At 26.6% G+C, this 22,814-nt stretch overlaps 1 protein-coding gene across 1 annotated transcript in view; it reads right to left on the reverse strand.

Moving 5' to 3' along the window:
• LOC145849183 (ubiquitin carboxyl-terminal hydrolase 4-like) overlaps positions 1-22,814 on the reverse strand; it is a 48,889-nt gene that overhangs the window by 674 nt on the left and 25,401 nt on the right. The window contains exons 11-18 of the mRNA XM_082954289.1: positions 18,741-18,853; positions 13,481-13,597; positions 7,164-7,274; positions 6,856-6,937; positions 6,599-6,716; positions 6,141-6,333; positions 4,949-5,098; positions 586-790 (exon numbers count right to left, since the gene is read on the reverse strand). Of these exons, the coding sequence (XP_082810415.1) occupies positions 586-790; positions 4,949-5,098; positions 6,141-6,333; positions 6,599-6,716; positions 6,856-6,937; positions 7,164-7,274; positions 13,481-13,597; positions 18,741-18,853 (1,089 nt within the window). The remainder of the gene's footprint in view (positions 1-585; positions 791-4,948; positions 5,099-6,140; positions 6,334-6,598; positions 6,717-6,855; positions 6,938-7,163; positions 7,275-13,480; positions 13,598-18,740; positions 18,854-22,814) is intronic.

The following is a 22,814-nucleotide window of genomic DNA, read 5'->3' on the forward strand; positions in this document are numbered from 1 at the left end:
TGTTATTTTATTTATTAAAAGTCATTATCTTTCAAGTATTTTTGCAACACAAAACTAGCACAACTTTATCTAAAAACAATCATTTTTATACAAACTCATTTTCATAGACGCCTCCTTGGCAGAAGTTTCAAAAATATTTTACACAAACCATTACTCGTACAAAAAGCTAAGCTACTAGGTTACATGACAATTAATATTCGGTAAGTTCAAGTTAAAAAAAAAAAATTAAGAGACCATATCTTAAAAAATAGTATATATTTGCAAAAACTAAAAAATATGTTTGTATGACCGAACATTGTAGGTCTTATTGTTATGTACAAGCCATTTTATCTTTTTTGAGATTTATAAAAATTACTATATTTAATACAAGTTATTTTAGCAATGTTTAACAAAATACTTAAAGTTTTGTAAAAAATCAAAAATGGCTTGTAGATATTATTAAGACCTAAATACGTTTTTTTTTATTATACATTACTTTTTAAGTTGTGTTTATTATACATTGTTTTTAAGTTAAATTATTTTTTTTAAGTTTTAATTGTTGGAATTTGAATAGTCATGCACCCAAGTTACTATAATCAAACTTACCACAACACTTTCTTCAGAAATTTCTGACACGCATGAATCGTCAAAATAATTCCATTTTCCTGTAAATCGATTTTTAGCGTACGCTGTGTAGTGGCCGCCTCCTAGTCCTCCCATGTGATTGCTAACAGCAACAAGATTATATAACTTCTTTTTTATAGGAATCGAAGTCTGTGGCGCCTTTACATGTTCACTCAAGTCTAAATTCCTACAAAAATAAACATAATAAAGCTGAGTAACATTTTAAAGATTTATAAAGAATGAAATAAAGTAGTTAAAAACTTTCATAATTGCAAATAATAAAAACCCCTAACAAAACTAAATATAAAGAGTTATATCAGCAAACAAATTCACTTAAACAATAAAAAACTTAACTGTTATTACTCTCATCAAAATTTTAGATCAACGGTAATTTTTATCATAACTTTAATACTTCTATGAATTTAAAAACACTTTTCATTGTTAAAATTGAAGTATATAAAAAAGGTAACACTAAAATTTAGTTAAAATATAAAATTTTTAGATAAAAAGTTACTCGGAATTTTAGTGTTTATTAATATAACATTTAAAAATTTTCTACACGAAAAAAAACTCTTAACGAAAAACAAATGAAAAATTTAATTAAAGGTCGTTCGGAATTTAAACAAGCTTATAAACGAAGCTATATTTTAACAACATGGGTTATTATAATAGTAAAAAAAAAATTTATGCAGGGTTCGTACGCAATATTTTGCAATTTTAGACTGATATTTTCCTAATTATTAATGTTGGAAACTCAGTTGGGCTTATAATAAGACGAAAATACGTTACCTATTAGTTTAGCTGTAGCCTTTAAGAATAAGAAATTTTAGTACAAATTTTGTTTTTCAATTTATTTGTTAGACATGGGGCTTGGAAAACAACATAATAATTTAAGCTGTCATGCAACCCCTACATTTTATTTTATTTTGGCTAGGTAACAGAGTACTTGACTAAAAAACAATTGGATATTAAGAAAGAAAATTTACAACTAAATAATATATTTGAAATAAAAAGAACTGATTTTAAATTTAATTTTTTTTTTTACATTTAAATTCTGACATTTCACTAATAATGCCTTGATTTTAGAGAAATTAAGGTTACTATGACCAAATGCTTACTTAGATAGAAAATAACAATTTAATATTCTTTTGAAACAACAAACTTATTCTCAAACTTTATTCAAATTCAGGGAAATAATCAAGTATTTTTACTAGCAAATCTAAACTTTTTGTCAACATTGCCTTACTTTTACTAAAAATAAGACTACAAATTCAAATTTTTGTTGTGAAAGAAATTCACAAGCTAATAAATTATATACTTAAAAAAGTGACTTATATAAATAGACCTGGTCCAGCTTTTTAAAAAGATTAATACAATTCTTAGTTCAGAAAACATCTGTGTCTACATTAGAGCAATAAAACTGAAATTAGAACAAAAATTTTCCTAAAAAAGCACAAGATAACTGTGAAGTAAATCAAAAACACGGTATTTGTACTTTTACAAGTTGTAACTGGTGTATATTGTATATTAAATCGACAACGCAAATATTAATTTTTCACTTGCTTTTATTTGTATATGTATCAATAAAACTATGTTATTTGATTGGTCATGGTAATTTTGCTAACTTCTTATCTTGGCAAGCAACTAGTTTTTTATGTAGCGTTTTAAATAAACGTTAGTACTTTTTTTATTTAAGGTTTTTAGTTTAAATAAATATTTTTATAAACCTAACTAAGTCTTTGTATACTTTTTCAATGTTCTACACAATGTCATTGACAATTTCTCTAGTCCGTGGGTGAGATGTTGAGTAATTTGTACACAACAGACCGTATTTGTTTGACTTTTGCAAGTCGATTTAATTTTGTTAAATTAAGGCCATAGGTGGGGTCCAACATTTTTTTTTACAAAAATTAACTTTAGCTTTTATATAAAAGCTTTAAATACAAACTACAAGCCAGTTTTTTATAGAATTCAAAAATATCATTTAACTTTTGAGATATTTAATTTTTTGTAAAAGTTTTCCAATATAAACGTATGGACCGCAAATTTTTCGGGGTCAATTTTCCCAGAAATTTGAAAATTCACTAAAAATCTATCTCCTCCTTCATTTTTCGAGTAATCTTCTTCAAATTTTCAGGAAATGTTCCTTATAATAAAAGAAAAAAACGTTACTTTAGAATTTTAATAATTTTAAAAAATAAAAATTTTATCACAAAAATTAAAAAAAAAAGTGTTTTTTTTCAAAAAAAATACATTTTTACAAAAATTTTTTTCAATTCCAAAGTAACGTTTTTTGTTATTGTATAAAGATTAGACTGTGAAAGTTTGAAGAAGATTGCTTGAAAAATGTAGAAGGAGATAGATTTTAAATGAAATAGTCTTTTTTTGCTGTTTTAGTTTTCCCTTCCCATAGGCCCTATTATGTGGCCCGACTTTGACTGGTCATATCTCAAAAAATAATTTTAAAACGATAAAAAGCATCTTGAAGCTTAGAAAAAACTCTATAAAATAAGATCAATTTGTAAAAAACATGGTTTACCCCCCCTATGGCCTTAAATAAGCTCACAAAGTTGCTTAATGTCTTCAGTGATAACTCTACCAAAAGGAGCCAATGATAAAAAGTTACAATTTATCATTTAGAGTTTATGTTAACATAAAGTGTTTCATGCATTATTCAATGCTCAAAAGTAAAAATTCTACAAATCACAATAGACAAAACTATTATTACAGGGTTCGTGCGCGAATTTTTTTTCACTTAGCCTGACTGAGACCAATTTAGCCTGACATTTTTTCAAAGTAATGTAAATCCCCTTTAGAAAAATTTTAGGTATTGGGGGGTCTTGATTAGTACTATTGTAGACTCCGACTTCAACCGGCTTCATCTCAAAAATATTTTGAGCTTTAAAAATCTGCAAAAAGCAACTCATAGTTTAGTTACAACACGATAAAATAAGACTAAAATGTGAAAAAGGTGATTGACCCCCCTATGACCTTAACATAACAAATTCAGTGATAAGTTTTAAATTAAGTGTTATGTCTAATCTAATACTAGTGTAAAAATTTAATATATATATTACTAAACACAATTGTTCAATTTAATTAAGCCCTTAGTAAAAAAATTATAACCAGAAGATTTATTATAAAACGACGAGCATTGTCGTGTTTTATTAAAATTTAAAATGAAACGCTTACACGAGTATTAAAATAAGTAAAAAATGTTTATTATAGTATTTTGACTAATACTTAAAATTGATACATAATTATAAATCCTGAACTCTAAATAAATACAGTAATTGTTGATGTTATATCAGACTTAAAAAGCTTACACAAAAATAAAAAAAACCTTTAATATTTTGTTCTTGTAAAGAAAAATTAATTGTACCTAAAATTTGTACTCCAACAAAAATTAGTACTTATATCTTAAAGCTAAGTTTCAGTGTTGTGAATATCTCTAATACCTTTAAAAAAAAAGTTAAATATATGAATAAACTGCTAAGAGTTTTAATCTAAAAAAGTATTTGGTATAGAGCCTTTAAATTAGAAAATAAAACAGTTCAACCAACTAAGCTTTGGAAAACAAAGCTGATGTAAACAAGTACAAACAAACAGCTAAGTTGTTGAACTAAACTGTAATGTTTAAACTGTACTTTTTTATGAATTTTCATAATTATAACGTATATAATCTACTCAAAACAAAATAATCAAGATTCTTAAATTTTTTTAGATGTTCAACAAGGTTTTAAGCATTTATCTTTACAAATATTAAATGATTTTGTCTTTAATAACTAAATCATTATTTAGAAATAAATTTACATCTCAATTTGATCTTAAAAGGATTTCTTTTTTTTTTTTATCAAAGTTTTTGAAGCATTTGAACTGAGAAAAACTGAAATTCTTAAATTTTTAAGTAAAAAAACTGATTTAGCCTGACGCGCAGAAACCCTGTATAGGTAATAAAATAATCAAAAAAAGTATATTAAAGTTTGATTTAACATTGTTTTTTTTTTAAATTGAAATTTTTTTTTTATTAAAGTTTGATTTAAAACTGTTTTTAAATATAAATTAACTGGATCCGAAACCGGTTTCAGATCCAGATGAATCTTAATTTGCTAAGCGGCCACGGTCGGATCCTAATTTCAAAGATCCGTTAGATTAATAGTATGAATCCAATTAGTAAGCACTATTGTGTACTGAAAATAAAATTAAGACCAAATCAAAAAAAAAAAAAGATGTGGGAAAATGCTTTTTACAAGTTGCTTTCAACTTAAAAGTACATCGCTAATCAAATCTGACACGCGGACCATAAGTTTCTTACCATTACTCTACATAAATAAAACAATTATACCTAAGTGGGAAATGAACGAGTGAATCAAGTTTATCTCTAAGGTACCGAGTATAGGAAAATCTTTTTAATTGTATGATAAGAACTGGCGGCAGCATCCACAAATCTAGCTTCTTAGTAGCTTGCTGGTGCTTCTTGCATGAAGAACAGTACCTATAATAGAATTTTCTTTTATCTGTTCTTTTAAAAGCAAAAGTTTATTATTATCTTGAGTAACTTTATTGTGTTGATTTGTTTTCAAGTTTTTGTAAGCCCAATCTTAAAAAATTATTTTAACTAATATTAACTACTATAAGATTTATTTGATCAATTATCAACATACTTTTATAAATGTTATTGCACCTAGATATTATACAATACTTAAAAGCTTGTAAATAATTCAGTTTTAATACTAATTGAAAATATTTTAGGAAAACTTTCTGACTGTTTAAAAAAGACATAAACTATTGAATATATAAAAAAAAAACCAAAAAACAAGTCAAAATGGATATTAGTTTCATAAGCAAGTGTATAGGTAATGATTTAGCACAAGCTTAAAATAATTTGGTATTCGATTATAACTTTTCATATAAAAAATACAACAAAACACATTTCTTTTTTTTTCTTAAATTTATTTGAGTACTTTCGAAGTAAGTCTTGTCAAAAATTGTATCTTTATACATTAAACCGAATCTAAATTAAAATAAAACTATACTGTAGTTTAAAGTTTTAAAATATAAAATGACGTAATAATCAAGTATAAAAAATAACTAAATGCTTATACTAAAGAATTTTGTTGTACTAATAAAACTTGTTAGATTAAAATCAAACTAAAATAAACCAGCATTAAAAATGAGAATAAAAGTAATAAGTCTTTAAATAGTATAAGCATTTAGTTAATTTTTACACTTGATTATTACGTCATTTTATATTTTAAAACTTTAAAATACGGTATAGTTTTATTTAAATTTAAATTCAGTCTAATTTAGTAAGATACAATTTTTGAAAAGACTTACTTCGATTAAGAAAAAAATGAAAAGTGGTTTGTCATATTTAAAAAATAAATTATGCACCCGAAAAAAGTTGTTCAAGCTTTTCATCTATAACATAATGAACTACAACTTTAAAATAATTAATCCTATACAAGCCAACAAGTATAAAAAGTTCGAATTTAAAAAAATTGATTAGTTATTTTTCAAAAATTTTAAAGATATACCAAGCATCATCTTTGGTTAATGTTTCTTTTGTTGCAAATAGCTTTACACAGTCTTGAAGTTGTATCTGAGCGTTAAATGATTTATTAATTTGATTTGCTTGTTGTGTCTTGTCTTTAACATCAACTTCCCACTGATTTTCAACATACTTCTGGTAAGCTTCTACCTTCCACTCAGCACATAAGTACATATTTTCTGATACATATATATTATTATTTTTTAAGTGATATAAAGCTAATTAAAAAATTCACCATAGATAAAACATTTACGGCAAAAATTTATGAAAATTAGTTTTTAATGAGCTAAAAAAAAGCTCAGTAAATTTTCAGTAATTCAAAAGGAACTTGTATTCACATTAAATTTTTTTTCTAAACTAGAGGTAGGAAATACAACACTTATTTTAGATTTTCATGTTAAAACTTATATATAATAGTTTGTATATTTAAAAAAAAATTAGAACCTGTAAAAACTACAGGTTTTCCTTCATCAAAAATATTGTTTTCAACAGAAGTTCCGTACATATTGACAGTAACGAGTTTGAACAAATCAAATACAGTAGGTTTATCAACATTTTCATTCTGTTATATTAAAATATGTTTTTATATGACTGAATATAGACATCCTTAGTAATCTTTTAAAAACTAAAAACTTAATGCTATATTTACAAATAATAATTAACTCCATTAGCGTGTAATGTGGTATATCAGAATAACTAACAACGTAATCTTCGTAAATATTTGATTTATTGCAGATAAATTTTTCGATTTCTTCTTTTGAGTCCTTGTTGGTCATAAAACGACTATATAACGTTGTAAAATTTTAGTATATTACAGCTTAACTACATAACACTTTACTCATTTTTAGTTAATCATTTTTCATACTTTTCTACACTACTAAAATATTGCTTAATTTCATGTTGAAAAAAAATAAAATTATGCAATTTGATAACTTAAGATAAATCAAACTAAGATAACTTTATAATTTTTAAACTATGAAAGTAATATATAATATTGATGAAAACTTACTAAATAGCCTTGTATATATTTTTATACGTTTGTACATAAGAAATAGGAGTGTTTAGCTTGCAAGGAATCATGAGAGGAAGTCCAAAAATGGTGTTGTTGTAAGTCGTGTTACTGTTTAAAGCAAGTCAGTGATTTTGTTAAAATAAATAAACTGTCACATCATTGATTAAAAAACTGTTTCTAAAAGTACATTTAAATTTCATTAATGATTACTTAAACTAAATTATAAACAAACACAACATAAACAAGAGTTCAATAGAATATTCTTTAAACTTATTGAACAAAATATTTAAGTATATAAAGTGATATACCGGATCCACTATTTAACATCCGATAGATTCCGGATCTTTTTACTAATTTAGGATCCGGCCGGATCGGTTCCGATCTAAATTTTCAAAATAAGATCCGGTTGGTTCTGGATATATTTTTTGATTTAAGATCCGGCCGGTTCCCGACCCTAAAAGTCATAAGCTTTATGCAGTTTCAATAGAGAACAAACTTATAAAATATAATTATAATAATATCATTGATTAGTAAAAATTGTTTAATACAAATATTTTGTTTAAAACAACACAATGTTATTGTTTAAAAGTTTTATTTCAACACTAAAAAAATGAGCGTTGTAAAAAAAACAAAAAATCTAACTATACCAATATCTCAGTTTAAATGTTATACGACTAATTTTGAATTTTGTATGACGTAAAGGAAAATTAAATTAAATGCTAAAATGCTTTAAATAATAGCGAAGTTTTTTTTATGAAAGGCTTTACACTAGACTTTTACGTAAAATAACTTCTTTAGCAACTGTTTAGATATACAAAAGAAAGTAATTTAGTAAATAACATTTACTCATATCAACGCAATTAAGCTAAAGAAACCTATTCTTGTGTTTTCAAGTTGTGATGAAGAAATAAATGTTTTTCGATGGGGTTTGGAAGCAATCAGTTCCGCTTTTGTTCGTACAAGCTACCAGCTTCTAAAAATAAGCATTCAGAATAAACAGAAGATGGTGGTGACGAAAGATACCTTCTTGCAAACCTGGCAAGATGTGTGTATTTTTGTTGTTTGAGTTCCACCAAGACTTCAGCTTATTCAACAGATAAGTTTTCTTCGGCCAAAAAAGCCTTAATTTCTGTCTTAATTTCCTGATCAACTGAACCATGTTGCTCACTTTCGTAAGTGTTTGCACTTCTTTCCGATTTAAATGTAGAATAGAACGACAAATTTTTTTTGGGAATATCATTTGTAGGTACTGGAGATTTACGTTTATTAGGCGGTACTAGAGGAACTTGACCACTTTGACTAGCCTCACGATAACTATGATTTTTTACTTGTGGTTTCAGTAGCCTTACAACCTTCTGTTTTAGATTAGCAGGAAAAAAGTCAAGTCGATAACGTGAATCAAAAGCTGTTGTGAATAAAAACAAGTCGTTATCATGAAGGTTTGTTCGTGTACTGTTATTAGTAGTATAAAACCTTCTTTCAAAAGCCTCTTCTATATTTTTTGCCAAAGTTGTACAACTTCTTTGATTTAGACCTGGTGGACTATTAGCTTTATGATTATAAAACTTTTTTAGAACTGCTGTATAAGGGATTAAACTTGACAGCAATGCGTTGTTATTACTACACTTCTGCGTTACTATATAAAAAGGTTCGAGCAGTTTATTAAGGAAGCTAAAAAGTTTCCATTCATCAGCTGTAAGAATATTTTTCGGGTTTAAATTTGTTGTTAGCCACGTAGTTCTCGACACTTGTTTTTATTTTTAAAAATCTTTTCAGCATTAGGTAGGTTTAGTTGTACTTTGTTCCAACATTTTCCACAAGTAACAAGGCTTTTTGCATTAACACTAAAGAACCTAAAGTGACCTGGATTTTTTAGTTTTTCGCACGCTGTAGAAAAGAACCGTTAAAGTGACCAATAGCTTGATGGGCCTTGGCTATTTATACTGTAAGCATTGCGCCTGCTTTACACTGCTTCCGAGAGAAGAGAGGAACCTTTTTTCTACGCAAGCCATTCCGCACAAAACCAAACGTCGCAGTAAGGGCGCGGGGATTCATAATTACACACTCAGCGAAGACGTTTGACTTAACGCATAAGATCTCACAGAAGGCTTTGAGTATACACATCCAGCGAAGAGGAAGTTTCCACTTAGCCATTCCGCTTAGACGTTCGATTCAGGGATTCAGTTTCAACACAAGACGACTACCGGCGTTAGAAACCACCCCTAGGCGACTGCTATCTGATTCATCATAGACTGATTTGGTTCTTTTAAAACCAAATCGTGAGTAAAATCTAGTGAGATATTATCAACCTCTGGGCTCTGACCTGCACGTGTGTGAGTGTCTCTTTTTATATCGTATTGTATTTTTAAAAATTGTAAATAAACTTAGTTTTGCTAATTCTTTATTTAGTAATAGTAAGATATAATTAAGTAAATATAAACTTCTAAAGTTAGAGCATAGGAAGTTAATGTTTAATTACAAAAATAACTTTTGTTTAATTAAGTAGTTACTAAAATCAATTGACCACCATAAGTGGTCATTATAATACTAGACGAGCTTCGATTAACCATACCTTGTTTCCTGTTCGCATTACTGAGGTCAAACTCGGTTAATTGCGGTGAAATCTTAACAATTCGCATTACTGAGCTCTAACTCGGTTAATTGCGGTAGAAATCTTACCTGTTTGCATTACTGAGTTCTAACTCGGTTAATTGCGGTAAATTCTTAACTGTTTGCATTACTGAGTTCTAACTCGGTTAATTGCCATTGATTTCATTACGAGAACTCTACGTTTGGTTAATACCTCGACGTATGAGTTCCAATAATAGGAAACTCAAAACCTTTTCGACATCCAGCATCTCTGGTATGGTCAAGAAGCACACGAAGCGTGCACACTCGGCCGATAAGGCTTCGAGTTACAATAGGCAAGCTCAGCAAAGTAACTCCGAGCTGTTAGCAGATTTTCACACATCTACAACCAAACCTTCAACTGTAGAAACTGTACCTACTAAAGAAGAAACATACAAAGTAGAAGAGAATATAACAGCAGAGGGTTATAATACACTTATGTTACTTTCTGAAAACAGTGAATCTTTAATTATTAGTTGACGCGTGTGAATGAAAAAGGGTGCTGAAGAGAGTTCTAACATCATTATAGCAGCCTTCATGTTAAATGCTTTGTCGCACAGAAAAACGTGAATGTGATTCATATTAAGATCACAATTTTCAAGCATCTCCTTTATGTTTTCACAAATATTAAAGCCAGTGTGAGAACCTTCTATTTCCTTACAGTGCCAAGCTCGGTGTTTGTACTCAAAGCTTTCATTAACCAATGCGCTGTCAAAAAAGGCATGATGTCTTTGTTTTCAAATTTGCCCATATGTCACTTATAAATGACTAAAACTAAGTGTCTGATAATTTAGTTTGTATCTTTATCTTCAAACTTTCATAAGTCTGAGGAAGCATTGTACCATTGAAGTATTTAATGCTCTGAATCAAGTAACCTGGCTTTAAAGTAGCCAACAGGTCTATAGAACCTTGATCGCTAGTGATTGAAGTTGGTTGGTTAACCATAGCAATCATGTTTATAATTTTTAAATAAAATTTAATTGTTTTTTGATCGTTTATTTTCCATTGTTTAACCCGGCGATAACTCTCAATACTAGCTTAATTCATTGCTGTTAGCTTCTTTTGTTTTTGAGTTGAGTACGAACTATCGCTGACTGCTTTATTGGATGATGATGATGATTTTCTAGTCTCTGAAATTTCTCTTTGATGATCTGAATTCAATTGTTTTAGTGAAAAAGATGTGCTGTACAAATTAGCATTACCACTTTTAATGAGTCTATTGCAAAGACTGCAAATCGCATAACAAGGGTCTTCCTCACTTACGTTGAAAAATTTCCATGCAATTGATATTTTTAACTAATAGAAATAAATGATGTAACCGTAATAAATTAATTATACTAAACATAATATCATTAGTCTTATATTTCTACAGGGTTGCCACTATTTTTGCAAATAAAACTGTACTGAGTCATCTGGAGTTTTATTAAATGCTTTATAATGTTTTTCTAACTTTTCAAAATTATTAAAATTAAAGTTTTTATCAAAGGATATGTTTTAAAAAAAATTTATTACAAGAAACTGAATTCAACTAAATCTTACTTAAATTAAAATCTAGAAAATATATTTTGTTAAGTTTTAAAAGTTCTTAGATTTACAAAACTATCCTGAATTATCCTGAGTTGTTGACCGTGTGTAAACCCTGTAATTACTTATTTAAAAGAAGAACCAAATCATATCTCCCTAAATTTATTATAATGGAACTTAAAAAAGTGTTTTCTACTCCTTTCAAACTTTCATCAAAATTAGATTAAATAATGGTCATAATTAAGATATAACTTAATAACTCTGTGATAAACTACTGTATGTACCTGCATGTTTACAAAAAATGATTGATTAACTAAGTTTAATTAGTCTGTTTCACTTGACTAATTTAACATTAAATATTTTTTGAGATATGGCTTAAACAAATTAAAAAACATAACTATTTTTAGTGATTTTAAAATTTCTTGAAAATTATTTTAGATTTTGAAAAAAAGAAAAAAGTTGCTTGTAGATTTTAATAAGATCTATATATGCATTTTTTTTTTCAAGTTTATACTACTTATTGAGATATAGTCTTTCAAATATTTTTTTAATTTGAATTGTCGGAATTTGAATTGTCATGTAACCAATCTAAGTATATAAAACTGAAAGGAGCTGATTGCGAAAAAAAAGTCTTTCCAGACTAACTGGATCCTAACCCGGCCAAATTTATACTAGGATCCGTCCAGTTCCGAATCTTTTTTTAAATTTAGGATCCGGCCGGATCCGGTTCCAAGCAAAAGATGGCTGGTTCCAGTTCCGGTTCTGGATCCGGTAGATCACTAATAGAATCTTAAATGATAAAAGCAAAATTTAAGATAGTTTCAAATTTGAAGTACGCATAATCATACATTAACAGCATTACTACACTAAATTTAATTTAAATAAAAAAGTGGTTTAAAAAAGGAGCATTTTTGTACATTGGTGTCAAAGAAATTACTTAAGTTCACAGAAAACTTATAAAAAATTAAAATGTGTCAAAACTAAAATAAACCTATTTTTTTATTATTATATTATTTAAAATGTGTTTGTGTACACTCAAATATAATTTATAGTAATAGAACTTCTATAAAAGAAACTTGGGTATAAATTATATGTTAAACAAAAAACCTAAATTGAAAGAATTGACATTTTAGTTAACTACTGTGTACTAATTTTGTAAATAATGGAAAACATTTGCATTCAGCTTATTTACCAAATAGGTATTATATAAACAACTTACTAAATCCAACCACTCTTTACACTCTTTTTTTAAGATAATAACTTGCAATTAAGAAAGTTATTGAGAAACTGAAAAAAAAAACACTGGTCGAATGCTAATCTGTCTTTTTAACAATTTTAAGCAAAAGCAGTAAAGTCTTCTAATTGTTTTAAAATGTTGTACAGGGAATTAAAACGAGTTTAATCAAAATATACCAAACTAGCAGGAAAATTCAATTTAAAATAAAAGTTTGCTCAAAGGGCCACATTTATATGCTCGCGGGCCGCAGATTTACTCTTCGCGCGCCGCAGTTTGCCAACCCCTGCTCTAAAGTTTGTATTTATTTGAATTCATTCATACGTCATAATTTAAACTTATTTTTTAAACTGTTTTACTAACCAAAACTTTTTTCAAGTTCATTTAACCACTTGACAAAAAAAATCGTATAGTTTTGAAAAGGTTTGATTATATAAAATAAAAATGAGTAATCTCTATATACTAAGTTTCAAATGGTATATAAAAAATTAAATTAACTAAAAAAAAATAAAACTTAACAAATATTTATAATATTTTAAAACTTATCTTGAATAAATTTTATCTTGAATTATTAGCTTATTTTTTTATTCTCGTTCTTAATAAATTTTCTAAATGGCTTTTAGAAATATTTTAAGGTTTTTGAAAGTACAAGTTTTTTTTCAATTTTGGTATATAATTAATTTAAAGGTATAGAACTGTCTCAAATACTATAAAATATTGAAAAGATACTGTATTGCTACTTTAAGTGTGTTTTACAATAAATCAAATTCTATATAACAAAAAAAGTATTATATAAGTAGTTATTTTGTAACTAATCTTAGTTTTATTATTCTACAAGTGAAAACTGTTTAAAATTACATGTTTTTCAGAACTCAAGGTTTTTCAGCAACCCTGTTAACAAGAAAAATAAAATTGCTTAAAAACTAACGAATTTCTTCTCATGTAAATAGGAGCCATTTGATGATCATTTTTACCTTCAAAAGTGATAAAATCACGCTCAAATATCTGGTTGATGCTTTTTGATGACTCGTATATTGTTTGAAACCTGTATGAATTTAAAAAAATAAAATTATTTGTTAAGATCAAAAATTGAGTAGAAAATTATTATTCAAGCTTAAATTTTTTAGTAATGAAACTACTGTAAAGACTTTAGCTATATAAACTTAACAGAGTATTTTCTATTAGTGGAGTTTATTGTTCTAAAAAGTATTACAAAAAAATGTGTTTACTTATGTTACAAAGCATTTAAATGATAAATTTTCAAGAGCTTGTAACCAGTGTATTTTACATAAGTTTATTCTTAAAACCTTAGTTTAGATCAGCGATTCTTAACCTGAGTAAATTTACCCCTTGGGGTAGACTCCCTTGTTTTAGGGAATAAATTTTGTAATATGATTCACATTAAGTATTCAAATAAATATTACAGAATAAGGATTTTAATTTAATTTAAAGTTTTTGTAAAACTTCAGTAAAAGTAAGACAGTTCTAACCAACGTCAGGATTTGTCAGTTCAAATGCTTGAAAATATTGAGTTTATAAAAGAAATCTGAGAATTATTTATTTTATTGAGGTGAATATTTTTTTATTAATGAGAGGGGAGTGTCATATACTGCGTGTGTCAGTGTTGCTGTAGTTAAAGTTATCTAAAAAATTCAAGACTGAGTGAGCTAGAACATTTATGCTTAATTTTGCACTCCTGAGAGATAATTTTGACATATATGTACTCTTTAGTATTTCTAGTGTCGTAAAAAAATTGAACGAATTAAATACATCCAAATTGTAACATTTAGGGCGTTAAAGCTTTATTTTGTCAAAAAGCTGCAATGCAAAATTGATTTTAAAGGAAGCTGTAGCTTCAAAAATCAAAATCATACAATTTTATGTTACAAAAACTTGCATAACTTGTTGTTACTATTGAGTACGTTAGATGTTTGATTTTCAAAACAGTATAAGTGTTTTTGAGTTAAATGGTAATTTTAAGTATTGGGTACTTTTAATTGCCTCAATTTTGCAAAAAAAAAAGTACCCAATATTTTGATGATGTCATTAACTTTACTTTGGGTAGTTATTAAGGTTAAACTTAGTAAAAAAAATAATTTTGCTGTCTAGTCCTATGATAGATTTACTTTGTTTATTTTTCTAAATATAAAAACAATTGTATCTGAAATAAAACAATACTAAACATTTCACTATGTTAACAAAATTAAGGAAATGTAATTTTCAACCTTGATGTTTTTTGTGTAAGTTACAATTTTAAATTCAACCACAAATTTAGCTATTGACTTTGAAAAATTTTTTTCTTATAGATTATTGATGACTTTAAGTTATCATATTTTATAAAAATTTCATTATTTTACATGTAGAAGTAGTTTAAAAATTACAGATTTTTTGATGAATTTTTTTTTAACACTAGATTTTTTCAAATTTTTTAATTTCAAAAGTTCAAGGTTTTTCCAGTTTTTGTTTAAACTGTCAAGTTCCTGGATTCCAGGTGTTTTGGCAACCCTGCTCAAATTTTAAGGAAGTATTCCTTTCAATATTTAAAAAATAGTAAAATATGACAATTAAAACCTACTGTACTCTTCTATTTTAATGTTTTATATCAAAAATTTGTTTTGGTATAAAAAATCTGTATAAAGATACTTGTAGTCTAGATTAAATTTCATAAAGTGACATCAACTTGTAATAAAAGTGATCTACACCCTCCCTGTACCCAAGGTGGCTCCTAAAGTTTTTTTGAAACTTCTTTCAATTTTTCAAAATTTAATATATTTTTTAAATTCAAGTCTTATTTACTTTTCTAGACAAAATAAGTGATCAGAATTTCAAGTCATTCTAGGATTTTATAAAACATTCCAAGATTCCCATAAGCATTTAGGTTTGATGGCCACCCTGTTAACTTTATTTCAAATTATAAAAAGGTAGCTTTTATTGAAGTACATAACTCATGTATAGTTAGTTCAAAATTTTTTATGAATTAAATTCATCAATTAACTATAAAAAAAAATTTAAAAATAATTTTTTTTTGATTTGTGTTTGAATTTAAAATTGTAACTTTATGTTAACAAAAAATACTTCTATAATTTTGTTAACATTAGGAAATTTTTAGTATTATTCTATTGTTTTATTTAAGATATGATTATTTTCATATTTTAGAAAATTAAAAAAGTGAATTTGTTATAGGCTTAGACAGCAATTTTGTTTTTTTTACAAGTTTGAGCTTCAAAACTACCCAAAGTAAAGTTAATGACGTCATCAAAATATTTGGTACTTTTTTTTTGCAAATTTGCTGCAATTGAAAGTACCCAATATTTAAAACTACCTATAAAAATTCCTTCCGTTTAATGAATGTTTTCTTGGTTTACACAAGTGGCAAGACATAAAGAGTCATAGGGGGTGTGGAGCAAATTAAATTGCCTTGTATACAGTTATCACTCGTACCTCAACATTCCATTTTTGATGTACTAACATAACTGCATTTTTTCAGACCAAATTTGATAACATTAGAGGTAGTTTAAATTATGTGTTCCCGCTAGGACGTTATCACGAGTTATTTCAGATGTTTTAATTTTTGCAGATTCGTAACTTTTTTGAGCTAGCTACGTCCCTGTCATACACCAATAACAACAACTTAAACCTGAATGACAACAAATAACTGTTAGTCACAACAGACTTTAAACCACGATATCGATTTTCTGCTTACCCTTCTTACCTAAAAATAATGTTAAAAATAAACTAAACAACTAAACAATTAAAAAATATAAATGTTAAAAAGCATATCTGTTTCAAGGCTGATCAAAGTTGTGATTCTCCTATATTGCCACCAGAGAAACCAAAACTACAACCCTCTGTAAATTTTGATCCGAAGAAGTTTACTACTTACTAAATTTAGGAAGCTTTAAAACATAAACAAACACAGCTACACAGGAGGACTAGTAACAAGATTATATTGATGAAGAAATTGAGCATATATACTGGTATTTTTTGCTACATAAAATTTGAATGCAGAAACTGAAGAGGATAAAGTCTTACACTGGTGGAACTTAAACACGACAACAACCACATCTTGCCAGTTTTGCAAGAAAATATTTTACTGCACCATAATTTTCTTTGTATTCTGAAATATTATTTTCGAAAGCTTAGAATTCGTACGAGCAAAAGCGTAATCGATTGCTTCCAAATAACGGCAAATTTTTTTTATTTTTCCTGTACACCTTGAAAACAAAAATATCATTTTGTAGTATAACAGAGACATAATTAGCAATTGTAGTTCGTTTTATATTTTTAAACAGTCGCTTAAACTAATTTATATTTCTTTTTTGTAATGGTACAAGTGTAATCTTAATAAGAATTTATTTTTTTTTATTACAATTGTAATTCCTGTTCTTTTTTAGGCCTTTACTTTAGTTGGTATTATATTTCAATTTATTACAGCTCCATGTTATTTTCAATTGTTTATTAATTTATAAATATAAACACTTGCAAAAGTTTATGTTACAATTTGTAAAGGATCACAATAAAAACTAACTCTTGGTTAGACGTAAAATGTTTTAACTTATTATTTTCTGTATTAAGCATTTATTAAATTCGATAACTTATTTATTTTGAATAACAAAAATACAAGTTCATTATTAATGTTATTTGCATGGATATCAAAATATTGAAACTAAGTTCTTGTGTAAGTAACTTGACTTACACAAGCTTGACTTGCACTTTCAGCAAGACATTCGTTTTTTTGTTCGCTTTTTAACTATTTATTATTAAACAAAATATACTTATTTATTAACAAACTAAAAATACTGTTCTAACTTTTTTTACTAAATAAAAAATATATAATATAATACGTAATTATTATTTATCAACTTGTATTTACATTACCTGCTGCTTAAATCTTTAGGATTTTGATTGTTAAAAAAACTCGGATTCGGACTCGGCCGGATCCAAATTTCAAACTTGAGATTCGGATCTGGCCGAATTCTAATGCGAAAATAAGACTCGGATTTGGATCGTCCAAATAGAAAATTTTTGGATTTGTTAGATCACTAAAACCGAGGCGTTATTTATTTTCCTCATTTTTTATTACCACTGATACCCTTACCTTTGGTCATTATTTTATTTTTTTTACTCTCTTAATGGTCCAAAAAAAAACATAATCATGCAAACTGATGTCATTAACTCCTCTGTGTTCAATCGTTGGATTCAACGAGCAAAAATATTAGTTTTGTATCATTTCACTGCTTGACTAAGATAACTAAAGCTAATTATGAAGAAAATTTGAAGGAAAATATCATCGGCAATCTAAAAAACTAGTAGGATGAATAAGAACGACACCTTCCTGTAATAAATACTTACAGCATTTTGATAAAACTAAAAAGAAATACTTTTTTATGTAACATAAGGATGCTCTTGAAGCCATACAAGAAAAAATTTGAATTAATAAACTCATTTGTTTGGAAAAGATTTCGTTCTTGCAATTTTGAGGCGTTTTGGACTAAAGTTCAATGCTGCTATCCTCGACTAGGTATTCAAGCTCTAAATACGTTTATTCAAGTTTTACTTGTGCAAATGCGGCTTCTATGCATTGCTTACCATCATACCTAAAGCAAAAAACCGACTTGACATTGAAGCAAACATTCGTTGTGCATTATTTAATACATCCCCAGACAATGATCTTCTTGTTGCCAAAAAAAGGACAACCGTCACATTAAATGTAGCAAATGTTAATTGTTATTTCCTTTAATTTTCGTTTTTACTTTTGTCACCAAACTATCACTACCTTGTATATTGGGGGTAAACTTAGTAATTACTTTCCATTAAAATGTAAATTATTGAAAATTTTTAAGAACCGCTGGTTTTGATAGTTATAAATTTAAATTGTTCGTGGTTAATTATAACTGTTTAAAATAGTTTCATTTTAAAATTTGAATAAGAAAAAAGTATACTCAAAGTAAAGTTTGGCTTATGAATTAATCAAGATAAATATAAAGGTAATAAAAATACAAAAACTATGATGATTTTATTTGTTATTAATAGGTTATACTGAGGTTTTACTTATTTTTCAGGAAAATGCAACACTAAACTATTGAAATCAGCTAAATGATTAAAAAATAAATAAGATGAAGAGAACATCTACATATAATATTTAGATAGTGTATTAGAAAACGACGAAACAAACTATATTTACTGACTTGTTACCATAAGTATGACAAGTAACCATATGTTCTGAATTGTGATTGGATATTTTTGCTAGTTCTTTGTGCAAGTCCAGAATTTTTCCCGATTTGATAACAGATACTTTGTGCTGTAAATTAAATATTTTGAAGTTTACCTAAGTCGACTATTTCTCTAAAATTTTATTTAAACTATCTAATAAAAAAAAGCATACAACTATATGAACAAAAGAATAAACGTATAAATTAAGTCACATTATAATTGCTATATCAGTCAGGGACATTTTTTAAATAAGTAAAATTTGGCTATTTTGTAAAAGTTAAGTATAAACTAGATGTTAAATTTTGTGGAAAATATAATTTTGTTTTTAATATAGTAAACAATGATTTCTGTAAAAATTTCTGATAGAAACATATATAGACGCAACTTTTTCAAAGTAATTTGTCTCGAAAAAGTAAAATCAATTGAAACTTCATCTTCTTTTTTTATTTTGAGCTATATACCTCAAAAACATTATATATAGTTTAAAAACTTTAGAACTTTAAGTTTTAAATATATTAAAAAAAAACCTTTCACAAAAAATAAAAGTCTCTAGTACAATTTAGAAAAAAATTTGAAACTTACACCAGCTTTTTAAGGGTCTGGAATTTTTGAAACTTACACTAGGTATTCTGGGGTTTCAAATGAAGTGTAAAAAAAAATCATGGCAGACTTGAAAAAAAAGTGACGTTGTAACTAAACCTAAAACTATGAGCTAAAGAAGCTGCGGCCTAAGAAGACTTTTATTTTCAAAACATTGCTGACTACTACCAAATGCCTTCTGACCCCTGGTTTAAACCAATATGTAGATGATCTTAATTTTAAAGGTTTCTAAAATGTTTAGGCTCAAAGTACCTGAACTTTGTTTTAAAAACTACACAAAAGTAAATTGTTTATAGAATTTAATACTTAATGTGAATGAACCTTTTCAAAGGCTTTTTAATCATTAAACTAAATATATACATTTTTTATATAATATTTTTACCAAGTAAATAATGTCAAAATAACTTAACAATATCAATAATGTGCTGAAATGCATCTTTCATATGCAGGGTTCCTACTAAAATTTCAAAAAAAAGTTATTAGAAATTCATAAAATACAGCAAATTTGTAGAGAAATTATCAAAAACTTTTTGTTTAATATATAATGTTAGGGAACAATTGTATTAAGATACTCTGCATACTCTTCTTTAACTTACTTTTAATATTAATTTATATATTAATAATGTTTACATGACAATTCAAGTTCCGACAACTGAATTCTTAAAAAAATCTAAATTAAAAACCCGTGTGTAGACTTTTAAATAAAATTATGATGTTAAAAAATTAAATTAAAACTACTAAAAATAAGTATATTCTAAATTTTTTTTTAGCCATATCTCTAAAAATATTCAAAACTTTGCAAAATAAAAGGTGAGTAGGTATAGATTATATCTACATATGTATTTTTTATTGTTCTCAAATATACTTTACTTTTTAAGTTGTAGCTATTTATGAAATATTCTAAGAATTTGAGCTGTCGTGCACCCATTAATAACACTATCCTTTTTTCATTCAAATTTATATTTAATGTAGAATAAAGTTTGAATATCATGATTAAAAATAGTTTTTTTTAAGGAAAAATAAGCATGTTACGTCACTAAACAATTTCATGCAAAAATGTTGAAATATATTTCATTAATTCTTTATCTGAAAAAATCGAAAGAATGTAACAAAGAAAGATAACTATTTCGTTTTCTTCAAAACTTTTCCACTCATAAAATCATACAAAAAAAGCGATGCTAAAATATTCTTGTTGCTACGGCAACAAGAATATTATTAAATGTACTTTATGTTTAGCAATCTGGAAAGAAGTGCATATAATTTTAAAAAATATATAAAATTAATAAAACCAAATGAACAATATTTATTATATAACAAAAATTTCAATCATTGAGCAAAAAAACGTAACTTATAGGGATTTTCACATATTTTACAAACTTTTCAGAATATTGTAATTTCTAGGGATTTATAGGGAAGTGGGAACCCTGAATATGCCATTTTATTGTTTGAACGTTAATTGTTTTAAAACTAAATGTTAGAAAGTCGAGAGTCACAAAATGAGCCAACCAGAATGAGACGTGAATGATTTAATTGTTACTAGTATTGTTATAATATAGAGTTTGTATTGAGATCTTGCTTTAAGTTATAACTAGCTCTTGCTTAAAGTTATATTTGTAGAGCTGTGTTCAGAGTTGCCACGCAAAATTAAGTAAATTTAGCCTGATTTTTCAAGAATTTGACCGATTTAGTTTGACTTTTATCTTTCTATCAGGTACGCGTTTGAAGTATGCACTTTTAAACACGCATTTTTAGTAAACATATTTTGACAAGTACGCATTTAAGTAAGCACTTTTAATTCAGTACACTTTATTGCACCAAAATAAAAACTTTCTGTCAGGTTTCTTTTTTATTTAGACTAGTAATTTTTAGCTACAAACTTAGTATTGAGTTAGCTGCTGTGTTAAAAATAAGTACTAGTAATTCTACAAAACTTTAACTAATAAGTAAATTTAACCATCTTCTGTTATATTAATTAAATACTTTCTCTTCTCATTTAAAATAAAACCTTCAAACTAAAATTTAAACAAAAAAAATTTGCTCTCACTTACTTTACAATCTTAATAATAACTATAATAAACCATACATCTGTTTTATAAATTAGATACTTTCCCCTATTATTTGTTAAGGAATCTTTAAAATACAAAAATAAACAACATTATCTGCTTTTACTCATTTACAAAACTTAATGAATCTGAAAAATTAAACATATTTAGAAACATATTTATAACGAATAAAGAAATATAAAGAGGTAAACTGTACACATAAACTTATAACATAAAAAACTAAGCTAAGTGCTTACTTATAAAAACCTTAATAACTTACTTAAACAAAAAACAGTATGGTTCTAAAATTTTGCAAAATAGACTTTTGTGTATATATCAAAGTTCTATATGGAAGTGTCCTTGCCAAAGATCACCAATACTAAAAAAATACATACAATAACTTACTTGTTAAAATAGAGTAATAGTTCAAATTGTTTCGAGGAAAATTCTGCAACTTTAATTTGACTTTATAAAGGATTATTTTTTTAATTTAACCATTTGAAGGCTTTTAAATTTAATGATTTTTAAGTAAATTTATAGTAAATTTTTGCAATTTCAGTCTGACTTTAAAGAATTTTTTGTTATTTTTTTTAAACATTTTAAGGCTTTGAAAATTAAGGAATTAGGTAGATTAAAACTAACAAATTCTGACATTTTGACCTAAAAAACTGACTTTTCGTCATTTGAACCAAAAAATCTGACTTAGCCTGACCCGTGGCAACCCTGTGTGTTAAATTTTAGTTGCATTTGTATGCTGTAAATATAAGAGTTATTGTTTAAACAATATCTAATTGTTTTACAGTTCTTTAAATATCTTATAGTTTACACTACCTAAAGTTTTTAAGTATTCTTCCCTTAAACTTATATTGTTATCAAGTATTATTTATTTTAAGTTATTTATAAAAGTAACTTATACTTTTGAAAGATTTTTTATAATAGTGTTTTTTGGTTCTTCTTTATAATAGATACATTACTCAAACTGTCTGTCTGGTTTGTATCAGGGTTGCCATTCAATTTTTCAAATTTTTTCCAGGTTTTCAAATTTCTTCCAGGTTTTTAAAAGTACACATTTTTGGCTCTATTTTTAGTTTAAAATTAAGTTTAAGGTAAAAAACTGTGTTAAATAGTATAAAAACATTGAAAAGATACTGTAAAGCTACTTTGAATATATTTTTTAATAAAAAAAAAATTTGATGATGACAAAAATCTATTTATATGATAGATTTTTTGAGTAAAACCGAGATTTTACTACTGAACATGTGAAAATTGTTAAAATTCCAGGTTCTTCAAGGATTCCAGGTAAAGTGGCAACCCTGTTTGTATAAAGTAGACTAAAGTAGCATCAAGTAGTTAAATATTTTATTTTTAATTATGAAGAGTAATACCAACACATTGAGTAATCAACAT

This window comes from Thalia democratica, chromosome 1 (genome assembly GCF_965202585.1).
Source record: "Thalia democratica chromosome 1, ktThaDemo2.hap1.1, whole genome shotgun sequence".
NCBI lineage: Eukaryota > Metazoa > Chordata > Thaliacea > Salpida > Salpidae > Thalia > Thalia democratica.